General features: G+C 46.4%; 1 protein-coding gene across 1 annotated transcript; it reads left to right on the top strand.

The window, feature by feature from the left end:
* The first annotated feature begins 3,085 nt into the window (after positions 1 to 3,085).
* Positions 3,086 to 4,260, top strand: LOC6587412 (rRNA 2'-O-methyltransferase fibrillarin). The gene has a single exon (XM_002013830.2). The coding sequence runs from the start codon at positions 3,086 to 3,088 to the stop codon at positions 4,010 to 4,012; it is 927 nt and encodes a 308-aa protein (XP_002013866.1). The 3' UTR covers positions 4,013 to 4,260.
* Positions 4,261 to 12,490: the final 8,230 nt, after the last annotated feature.

The raw sequence follows: 12,490 nt of genomic DNA, 5'->3' as shown, positions 1-12,490 counted from the left end.
TCATTGCAGAATTCAGAAGTAGGCAGAGTATTCTGAGTATCTGCTGGAGGCCCTCTAAAAGTATGCAGATCGACTGTCGATTATTCTAAAATGTGCATTACATAAAGGCGAGTTAAGAACCTCAAAATATAATCAGAACAAAGAACCCATAACAAGTATGTATATCATTCAGGTAGAGTTTGGTTATTAATGGGGCTGTGCATGCAGTGGCATGCCACTGGGGAGACCCTCGCATGTTGCACACTTAAAAGCCTGAAAAATTGATTAAAATGTGGACAAAAGTATGGCGATGCAATGGCAAATATATGACCGCAGCCATTTCCCTTCTGCCAGGCGCCATCTATTCCCGTTGTTGTCGCCTTTGCGGTAAAGTTGCACATTTTTTATCATTTTTGTTGGGCCAAACCTGCATATCCGAACATGGCACGTGAGTTTGCCGTGGCCTGGGCATGACCAAGGAACTAATGGCACTCGCACACACAGCCACACTTGTCACGTGTTTGGACTACAACAAATATGCTAAAAATGTAATGCCAAAAGCCAGCCATGGCAGGGCCAGGGGCAGGGGCAGAGTGGCCAGAGCATTTGGATTTTGCATTTTACAGCGCCCGAAGGCCGCGCAGCTGCTAAACTTGGCGCCGTTTGTTGCCATTTGCGGAAAATGCGCGCGGGTATGTTAAAAATGCATTCCCCCCCTTGTGCCTTTGCCGGGGCAGCTTTCCCCAGCACGTGCTGGCCTGGCCGCGCTGGGATAGAATCTTCTCGGCTGCTGAGACTAAGCGTTTCTGGCTTGGGGTACACTGGCAGAAACTTGATTGTTCTAAGAACAAGAAACGAATCGAACAGAAAATCCTCCACGAATCCACAAGAGGGACATGTATTCAGCTTAAGGAGACTTTCAAATAAATGGGAATGTATGATAAAAGACTTCAATATTACCGATTGTTATTCCATTGCAATCTGATTTACCTGGAACATTCAAAATAAATAGTTTTCAGGCTACTGTCGCTATGCTAGCTATAAGAAGGATTCGGGAATATTTGAACCCTTTCCCACCCGACCCCCGCCTACTCTTCTACTCTCAGGTTGTGGCAATGTCAGTTAAATCTATTAACTTAATTTGATCACATGGGAAAACACCATTATACAGTTTTCGGAACCCCTGCTGGAGATATTTCTTGAGGTTGCTATTTTCCCTCAGTGTTTGATGGTCTGGCATATGAGTGTCATCTCGGGACCCAGCGGGTTAATGGAGTTGCATCAGACGTGTGGTGTAGGTGGTCACAGAACCCGCCTCCCACAGCCCCACTCGCGGATAAACTTCAAACATGATCAGGCCAAATTTACATTGAGCAAAAGTTTTGTTGCGTGGGGCAGTGGCAGTGGCAGGAGCCAGGCAGGAGCAGCTAAAAGTTCTTGGCTCTTGATTTTTCATGAACTGCCGTCGTCTGGCTGGGTGCCTCATTATGCGGATGGACTGGAGCTGTGGCTGTGGCTGCGATGGGGATGGGGATGGGGATGGGGATGCCTCTATAGGCAGCCACTTGGCAAGCCGCCCCTAGACGTAGCCGCTTGCCACATTCCTAGGCAAATACTCGTAAATAAGAGAGGCAAGAGCAACAATGAGGGGACTGTAGGCTGCCACAATGGCCGCGATTGTCGCTGCGCCCAAAAGTATGCAGCGGCAACCAAAAAAGCCCAGGAGCCGCGGCAAGTTTATTAAAAATTTGAGTTTGCCCCACGCCCCACGCCCCATGCCACAGCCTCCCTTGTGTATTATTATTGTTTTCTTTCGTTGCTTTGCTTTTCTTTTCCTGTTTTATTCCATTGCTGGCTTATTATTTTTGTTTCGTTTTTCCTTTGTTTTCGGCTGCTACATTTTTTCACTGTTCGTTTTTCTGTGCCACTTGGCCAGGCCCAGGCTACATGCACTTGAGTTTCATTTGCTTGTACTCCACGGCCAGCCCCAGTCCCGAACCCTTCTCCTCCCGACCCCCGCCTACTCTCATACTCTCAGGTCGGGGCAATGTCAGAGAGGGCATTAAAAATTGTAGTGCCCGAAAAAGTTTTATGTACAAAAGAAAACCACAACAAAATGAAGTCGAAATGTTTCTGTTCTGTTGTTGTTGTTCCCGAGCTATTATTATTGCCACTGCCACAGATGTTGTTGCTGGTGATGCTGCTGTTGGTGCTGCTGCCACTGATGCTGCGGTACAATTCACTTTGTTAAATTATGTGCAGCATTTGCGGATACATTTACATGGCGAATCGACTGGATCCCAACGGCCCTTCTCTTCTTCAGGAGAGAGCGAGCTATACATACATATTATTCCCAGCGCTTGAAATAATATCACCATAATAATAAAATAATAATAAATTATTCGTACGACTAATATACAAATTGTATATATGAATTCAAAGAATACATTAATAAATATATTAAATGCATTAAATAAGCTTAAAACTATACATTCAAAAAGGAAAAATATTATTGATTACTCTTGAGTGCTGCCTGAGATTGCTCTTTGGAAATTAATCTAAATAATGAAAACTGTTGCTCGGCTATAAATATCTAAAAAAATTCATTGGTCAAAGTCTTCAGACATTGCAAACAGAATTAATAATTTAAATACAATGTTTAATTGATTTTTTCTAGCATTTATCTCTAATTATTTCGAGTCCTCGTCGCCCCATATTTTATTCAAAAACATGTAAAGGGTATTTTTTTGTTGCCTAAGCAACTGAGACGGGATTTGGTTGAGATATTTATATTCAAAGTCCGCGCAGGGTCTTAGCCCCTAGTATTTTATAAAGTTATAAATCTAGTTCTGATCCTGATACGTGATCCTCTTGCGCAGTGCTTTAAAATGGGTGTCTTTGATATTATCATCCGTATCATACATTGCATTACGGAGTTCTTTACTGCATTACTGAGTCATTATTGTTTGAATTCCAGCAATTACCCAGAGCTTACTGTCATATCAGAGAAATCAACCGTGCTTTGTTTAATTCTTTATAAACAACTCTAGACAGCATTGACTTTAGATTGTAAGAACCAAGTTACATTTTTACTTGGAGTTGTTCAATGCCTAAAAAGCACTCTAAGAAACACCCAAAGGGCGGGAAACGGGGCGATGGTAACCGCGTCCCCGAAAAGGCCCCAAAGTCCTCAAAGGCTGCCGCGCCCGCAGTGGGGTCTCCAGTTAAAGATGCAGAAACCGGAGATAAGCCGCTCCTAACCAAGATCGAGACGCAGGCTCAGTCCGTCGCAAAGATTCGTAACATCGTCGTAGAGCAGCATCGCTACCATGGAATATTTCTGGCACGTAACAAGGACGATTCCGTTCAGCTGCTTACTCGGAACAAGGCCACTGGAGATGCCTCAGAGCCCGAACAGGACTACGAGGAGCATCGGTTCAGGGCGGATTTCCGTGGACTGCGGTGCGAGTTTCGCACCTGGTCCCCCTTCCAATCCAATCTGGCCGCCGCCATCATGAGCGGAGTGGAGGATTTATACCTGAAGAGTGGCTCGAAGGTGCTGTATCTTGGGGCTGGGCTTGGGCGGACCGTCTCCCACATCTCTGACATCATCGATAAGACTGGAGTGGTGTATGCCGTGGAGCCCGGACCCTGGGCGGTACGACCTCTCTCAGCATTGTCCGAGCGCCGTCCAAACGTTGTGCCCATCCTCGAGGACCCCTCAGCACCGTACAAGTACTACAAGCAGCTCACCGACAAAATCGATGTGATCATCTGTAACCTGCAGCAAGCAGAGCAGGCTCGTATACTCATGCTGAATGCCCGGCATTTTCTGAAGCCAAACGGACACTTTGCCATCTTCCTGTATGCGGAGAGCATCTACGACAAGGCGCCCACGAAGATGGCCCTCATAGCCGAGATGGAGCTGCTCAAGAAATACCATCTTGAGCCTCTCCAGCTGGTCCAACTGGATCCCTATGTTCGTGGTAATGCTCTGGTAGTGGGCGTTTACACTCGATTGCCAGTGTTATAATGATCTCTAGGATTCATATATAGTGATTCATAGTCCCAGAACTGCAGAGAACCAGCCATTTATTATCCATTGATTATAGTTTCCACTGAATGACAAGACACACTGCCTGCTAAATTGAATTAATCACAAATTATTTATGCCCCAAAGCGGAATGAAAATATTTCAGAACATTAATGAAACTAGCAGGAACGTAATGAATCAATTAAATGAAAATGCAATATACATAAAAAGATCTATTCAATATAGTCTTCCCATAAAGATATTTTTATGGCCAATATCAAATTTGGACTGATCAGAGATACATACTACTAGATTTACATATGTATCAAGTGTGTGTAGCCACGTAATCTATGGTTATATGTAGACTGCAGGATGATTCCGCTGGGAAGCTTCATCCGACTTGCACCTTCCTGAGCCTCCTGATGTTCGACAATAGATCGAAAAATTAAATATACCGAATCAGTTTGTCAAATAACTCAAAATAGTCTATTATTAATGGGTTTGCAAAATACCAAGGATGAATGGTTGAAAACGAGATACCATCCTGAGTTTCATATAATTATACCTCACGCACAGGTTGATATCTCGAGACATCTGTATACTAATTAATCCACTTACTAATTATCCACTTATCACATAAACTTAGTTTTTGGCCATGAATGGGGCAAAAATCCTTCACCTTTGGTAAAACGTGGGGTCGCGCAAATGATTAATGTATCTGCCACTCGCTTAGACAGGCTAAAAGCTTCTAATAATCTCATTCAACATTCATCATATATCACGCGTTTGGCCCGCATTTAATTACAACGAACAATTTTAATTTAATTAGGGATTACAACTAATAAAACTTTTTCATTTCGCTGACTCGGATGGGTCCGGGTCCGGGTCCGGGTTCGGGTCCGGGTCCGGGTCCGGGTTCGGGTCCGGATCCGGGCACGGGTACCGGGATCCGCACTTCTTCAAGCACAAACACCATTTGCTCAAACAAATGCATGGCAAAATCTTAATTAACCTCGGGGTGCAGAGCATAAACCAGCGCACACACACACGCACACACATACACAGTCATTCGACACTCACACCCTTATACTTATCCTTATCCAGGATGTCTATTACGCGAGCATTTCAAATGAACGAAGGCAAGCTGAGCAAATAAAACTATGTACATATACATATGTACTAACATACATGTGTGTGTGTTTGAATGCGAGTGTGTGTCCATGGGGTGTATGTACGGTAGTGTGTGGGTGTTTGAGGGCAAGTGTGAGTGCGCACATATTCATTTGTATGTTGCGCACTTTATCCCATCTATCTCAAAGACAAAACCAGTCAGTTAACCAGCGAAGCCAGTACTCCCCTCAATTGCCGGTCCCCGGCTGCCCCAATCTGCAACCTCCATGCCTCATGCCCCGTGGCCCGCCCCATCCGACATCCCTTATCCCCACGAAACCCGAACCCTGAACCCCGAACCCAGGGCTCCTCGCCAAGCCCCATCTTCCATCAGACTCATCCGCACTTTCGTCGCTTGGCATGTGAAGCGAAAATTTCGCTGCTCGGGAATTACATTAAGCGTTGGGCATAATAAATTATTCCGTATGATATGATTCTGGTACATGATAAGCGTTTGTAATTTTAACTGTCAGTTAAATGAGTAAATGGCACAGAGTGCGCGGAGAGCCCGGGCGCAGGACGAGCCCGGCATGGCAACGATTTAGAATACTTCATATTTATCTTTTGTTGGAAACTTGAACATTTGTGTGCGTAAATAAAAGTTGAGCGTCAATATTTGCCAACCTACACACACACACACACACACGCACGCACACTGATGCAGATGCCAACTCCATGCTAACACACACATGCACGTCATGCACACATACACATATGTAATTACAACTCGTCGCTGGAAAGTTGGTTGGATTTGGATAGAGAGGCGGTGGCGCAAGTACGTGACTATAATCATCGCGATTTTGCTTTTGCCGCCTCATAATCTGCAACAGCATCTCGCCCACCCCCCACCGACTACTGCCACCATACACAACTGACCCGCTCTTCCCATACCATCCCCCCCCCCCCCCCCCCCCCATTCACCATTCCCCGCTTCGCTATTTGCTTTGAAATTAAAAAAGTTTCGCACTGAGCTCTGTTAGATTTTTCGCTTTTGCCTCTTCCTTGATTTACATGTTAAATAATTTTGCGATTCCGCCACTGCTCGGGATCCCCAATGGCGCGGCGTTCACGTTTAAAGCCCCCGCGCCTCATCCTGTCGCAGGCATTGGAAAACTGTTTGAAACGCACAGAACAAAAGTCAAATATGTGCTGGAGCTGGAGCTGGAGGTGGAGTCACTGCCCTGCCCGTCGCACTCGTATTTGACGCCTGTAAATATATGCAGCAGACGGAGCCGTAGCCGGATCGCGCATTTGCCAAATCAACAGTTCATTAAATCACGTAGCGCTAAAAAGGAAAGTTGCCGGACATGTCCAGGCCCGGACCCAGGCCCAGGCCCAGGCCCAGACGTCTGTCAAAGCGAGTTATGAAGAGAATAATCTTGTCGCGCATTCTGATGATGGGGCAGGAACTAGCATAGATATCTGAACTTGTTCAGATTGTTTCTCAGAATCATGACTATGTGCTGCTATTACAAAACTACTTAATAAGCGTCTAATGTAGTAACTCCAGCTTTTCAGAACCTGCTCGCATATCCTCACGGTAGGTTCGGGTTGTTTAAATAGGCTGCAAAGAGAGTAACTCACATGTGCAGATCCATATACTTACTTGGTTTTTACTGTGATAACATCGAAGAGTCCCAATTATAGCCCCCTCCGCCCCTTCCCTCGAACGCCGATTAGAGGAGAAACTCGATTTAGAACCAGGGATTTGTTGTCCCGACATTTGTTTAAATTAACGATTGGAGGAGCAGATGCTGCGGTCAGACAGCTGCCTCGCCGCCTATTGAGCTCAAGAGAAATGGTGATGCATAAATAACGCGCCGATAATCCCAGTTAAAAGCTCAGACATTTGTTTGGATTTGGCCGTCGCTTTCCAATATTTGCCTTAGACATATAATTTTTCGCTTTTATTTTGAGCCCCGCCAGTCGCCAGCCGCCAACCTCCAAGCGGGAAGCGCCTGGTCTGGTGGTTAATGTCTGTCGATTGCCGTCGGGCCAAGATGAATGGCACTCGATTTATTATCGATGTCTGGCAGAGCGGTTTATTAATATGCGACGAGTGCAAGGTGAGGACAGACTTTTCGGGACAGTCTGCAGTCTGCTTGGGGATGGGTTTGGATCCAAGGTGCTCCATAATCGTCTGCGGACGTGTAGTTGTCATCAATGCAAATACCAAGCAGCGCACTTGTCAGCACCATCTCCACCCCCATCCCCATCCGGACTCACATCGTCATCCTCCAGCTGGGCCACATCGATGGCGTCGCATGATTGATCAAGTGCGTGCGTGCCGGGGACAGTGGCACGGCACTAGCAAGGAGATTCCAACGATGCTCCCAGCGTTCACAGCGAGTGCCGATGCCGAACCATTTTTCTGACATTTAGTTGACAGCGCAAATTTTTGTTTGCTCGTAATGTGCCCTCAACAAGGATATGGACATTGGGTTCCACTCAGAAGCCGGCCCCCCGTCCTCGCCTGTTCCGTACATCTCTTGTAAATGCGTCCGGAGCCATGTGAGTGCTTAAAAAGCATTTCACGCCACCGTCCAGCGAGGAGGAGGACACTCGGCAGCTGATTTGACATTTATCACTGCACTGCCGACTTTCGATTTCCCGACCAGGAGCCAGAAGCGGGATGTGGTTGTGGCATTGATGGAGCTGTTCCGAACATGCCACACGCACTTGGCCGGCTCCGTGAGAAATTTTAATGAAAACTGTCAGCGACTGCACTGCCAATGGGCACGGGCACGGCACGGGCACGGCACGGCACGGCACGGTTTGGTCGGTAGTCGGTAGTGGTTCTCACAAAGCCCCGGCCCTCAAATGTGATAATCCAATTGGCAGGCACTGTATGCCGGGACATCGGCTGGGACATCGGAATAGTGGCACAGCCAAAGCCCCAGCCTTGTCTAATGTAATTCGTGATTCAGCATAAACTGGCGGTCGGGCAAACGCCCACGCCTCCTGCTGGATTTATTGGCAAGCTTTTGGATTGCCATTGGAATGGGAAGAGGGATCGGGAAAGGGATAGGGACAGGGATAGATACAGGGATGGGAAAGGGGCCTGCGTCTGGTTCTGGTTCTGGAACACTATCAAACGGTCCGATAGGCCAATTGCCAATTGTCAGATACAATTTATTCCTGCTCCCTTAGATGCTGCCAGGGCTGCACTAAATGCGAATTGAAAATAAAATATTACACAGAGATTGCAGCTGCAGCGGCGACGGCAGTGGAAGGAGCTGTGGCAGGAGCCGCGACGGCAGTGGGAAAGACAAACAAACATCCCATGCAGCAAGCAGTAACACGATTATGCTCAAGGTATGTTAAGAGAAGGTCAGGTTGTCTCTCTTATAGGATTGAAACGATTGTGAGTCCTGCATGCAAAGGCCCAAGACTTGCCGAAGCATCTATTAAATAGGACTGCCTCACCTTATTTTGTATATGTCTTCATTATGCCAATGGGCATGCAGCGGCAGAGACTGCGGCAGAGACTGCGGCAGAGACTGCGACTGCGACGCTGACGATCATCAAGTCCAAAAGGAATCGTAAAACAAAAGCGACAGATAGTTTGCAGTGCGCCACAAAAACAATAACAAGAACAAAAACAAGGAATACCTCACTGATGGCTGCTGCTGCCGCTGCCATGCTGCTCTGCCGCTGCTACTGCCAACTCCTCTGCCACTGGTGATTGTGGGCGCAGTGGAAAGCAGCGCCAATCGATTGTGGGGATTTTTTTTGGTGACGTTAACTGTTGGCTCCAGGGAGGGGAGCACAAGTGGGAGAAACGATGCTGTCGTCGTTCTGATAGCGGGCTACAGACACACTGCACCAGCAGCAGCAGTGGCAGTGGCAGTAGTGGCAGTGGCATCGAAAGATGGTGTGAGGAGTGGAAAGAGAGGGCGAGAGATAGAGGTACCACTGTCATCGAGCGCTGTTCCGGGAGATGCTATCCATTAGGCTGGTGCATAAATAAATTTGCGATTGGTTCCATCATACCTTTTATTACGGTGGAAATATTGCTGAAAGAGTTTTGGTTTAATATTGTTGATACTCGATAAGTCCTTATATTGAAACTGTTTCATAAACTGCTGCTGGTGGTCCTATTTTTATGTATTTACTCTGGGACCATAACGTCATAGACCAAAGCTACAGGGGATGATATCTGATAGCTGCACAAATTGAAATTTTAAACCAATTTTCTATAGAGCAACCCGCGCCCGAGTATTTAGAAAATCCCATATTTTTGGCACCATCCTGACGGAAATCAGCACGCATTTTAGCGGAGACCAGACCAGTGCTCCTGAGTGCAGTGCAGTGACACCTTGAGGCGCTGTTGGCAAACTATAGAAATCACATAAACGCCCATCGCCCATCGCCCACCGCCCACCGCCCGCTGCATGTTGTCCTATTCCCTGTACCCGAAACCCGGCCCTCTTCTAACCCGCATTCGCACAATCACAAAAACACATAGCATAAGTAAGTAGGGTGCGGGGACACGGCCGCGGAGATCAGAGACGGCCCACATGCAACGGAACGGCTGAAACAGCAGCGGCAAATGCAACGTAAAAATGCATAAATCCGTGGGATTTAAAGATTTTGTTGGAATTTGTGATTTTTCGCATTCGTTTTTATTTTGCACGTTTCGCTCTCGGATCCGTAGAGCTTTCGCTGCTTTTTGTTTTAGTTCGGAACGCCCCGGAGTGGCCCCCAGCTTGAAGCTCCAAGCTCCCTTGGGTGTGGGGCGTGACTGGATTTACGCGCTGTCCCGTTATGTCTGACGGTGTATTTTATATCCATGTGTGGGTCTCGTACGGAGAAAAAAGAGCAAAGGACTCACTCCTTCCGCTCGTCCCGGCCGCGCAACCCGTCCCAGCTTTGACTCTTTAACACGTGCAATCAGCAACGCTACAAATTTTATATGACATTTTAAGTTGTTTTGCATTGCCTTCCTTTCCCAATCTATTGCCACGCCCCTCGCTCTTGGGCATCTGCCCTCACTCCGCACGCCCTTTGTGCATTCTGACTCTGGGGCACAATAACTCCGCGCTCGCATTCCATTGTTCCGCTCCGATTTCGGATTTGGGTTTTCAGTTTTTCAGTTTTTAGTTTGAACTTTTAGCAGAACTCAAATGCAGACTCTGCCCTCGCTTCAGGTCCTTGCTTCTTTCTATTGTTGCTTATTGCGTGCGTTGCATGCTGCATGCTGCATGCTGCATCAGCCACGGCGGTGCCCAGGAGCAAACAATATACGAGTACGAGTATACGGGTATAAATGTACATAAGTAGATTCAATTAATTGGCATTGACAGTCCAATAATTGGCAGTCTAATTGCGGAATCGTGTATCGGATTTAATTGATTTCAAAACGGATTTATTCTAATTAATGCACATATCTCGAGGGCGACACTGAATCGTTTGCAGACAGAATGCAAGAGAATATCAAATTACACTTTCATTCCCAATTGTTTCAATTTAAAACGCAAAGAGTAAATTGTTGTTACAATAGCCAAGAGCTGACGGTCTCTATCATGTTAATAATATGCACTTACGCTTATTTTGGCAGCACAAAGTAGCAAAACTAAAGAAGATAGAAGCTGCATGCAACTAAAACATCTAGAGGTAAAAAAAAACCAGCTCTTCGGTTTCCTTTACGAATTACTGTGAATAAATGCTGAGTAAATACTCGTGATTTTTGAAACTGCTCGAAGACCTGCTGCCACTACCACGTTTTTAGTAATACAAACCATGTCGGTGGCCCTGTATTCATTCTCTAAATGAATGTAAATTCCTATAAGTTGAGGGTTCGTCCGGTCTATACGAATGAGTACATATATAAGCCCTGGTCGCTTAATTGAAAGTGGATTAGCGGCGGACTCCCTGGGTTTTATGCTTGGGCACGTTGCTGTTGCCGTTGCCGTTGCTCTGACTGGCGATGGTTGGGCGCTGCTGACTCGGTTTTGGTTGGTTCTGGTTCTGCTCAAAGTTGTGGTGGGGTGGGGTGTTTATTCTGCCCGCAAATACATTGAAAATTAATTAAGCCACACGCTGAAACCATGTTAACAAGATGCTTAAAATAAAAAGATCTTCTTGGAAAAACAAACACACCCTCCAGCTTCACTGCCCTGCCTTCCCGGGCTGCCGTTTCCGGTTGATGTTACCTAGGATTACGCATACGCAGTGTGGCGCGTGTGAAAAATACTTGGCGAAAAAGTTTTATCAGGCATTCGAAAAAGAAATTGTAAAGCCTGCCCCGCCCCGCCTCTTTCTTTAATGGTTCCACAAAAGACCTTTTTTCATTAAGGTGAATACCAGCTTGGATCTCTGGAGGCCTACAGACGAGAAGCGAGTGAGGATTTTGCTTTACCTAACACTTGAGCTTTCTTTTCGGCGCAACTTTATCAGACACCCAATTAAAAGGGCTTTATAACAATTAGAGCTAATAACACGCTTCAATTGCGCTAGCAGCGCCAAAGGGCAGCACCGCCACAATCCACAATCCACCAGACACCAGCAACCGCCCACCGCCCACCGCCCACAACCCACCAGCCACCGCTAGTAGCTTCCGCTCTAGCTCTGGATTTTTATTGGGCATTTTTTGGGGGATTCCCACTTTTATTTTTGTGGAATTGCGGTCGCAATTAAAAGGCAAGACCACAGCAATTAGCAAATTGACAACTGGATTTGTTTATGCATTTCCATGGCTTAGGCTGCTGCTTCTCCGCTCCGCTCAGCTCCGGTTGTGGGCGTTGATGTTACTTAAATAATTGAAATTATTATGGCCATTGTTTCGGCATTTAGCCGGGGCAGGGCATCTGTAATCCGGACCGAAGCCCGCACAGTGGCAGCACTGGCAACTCAAACAGAAAGTACGAAACAAATCTCTGAAATTTGATAAATTAGTTGTAAAACTACAAAAGTTTTCCCTATTTTTCGACATTGCCTTCCAAGAGGATTGCATTGCCTAGGATTGCATTCTCTGAGCGGCTTATCCCCCCGACGGCGAAAGGCGTGGGGCGAAAGTTTTTCTGTCGGTGGGAAAATGCAAAATCCAATTTTTCGAATGAAAAGTCAAACAGGAATTTAACTTTTGATCCGTTTGGCTGCTGCCTAAGCAGTCAGCAATCAGCAGTCAACAGCAGTCGGCACTCTACAGTCCTCCTGCTCCCATTTTCCAGCCAACAGCTAATAAATTTCGGCCCTCAAATCAATCTGTACATACATAAACCCGAATATAAGAGCGGCAATCGATAACCATTTCAATTTGAGGCCCATTCTCGGCAACTAATTTGCAATCATGAGCGTTTTTGTTAA

Source organism: Drosophila persimilis, unplaced genomic scaffold (assembly GCF_003286085.1).
Source record: "Drosophila persimilis strain 14011-0111.01,24,50 unplaced genomic scaffold, DperRS2 tig00000000-arrow-pilon, whole genome shotgun sequence".
Taxonomy (NCBI): Eukaryota; Metazoa; Arthropoda; class Insecta; order Diptera; family Drosophilidae; genus Drosophila; species Drosophila persimilis.
Note: the sequence above shows the minus strand (reverse complement) of the source record. Positions and strands in the feature narration are given on the sequence as shown.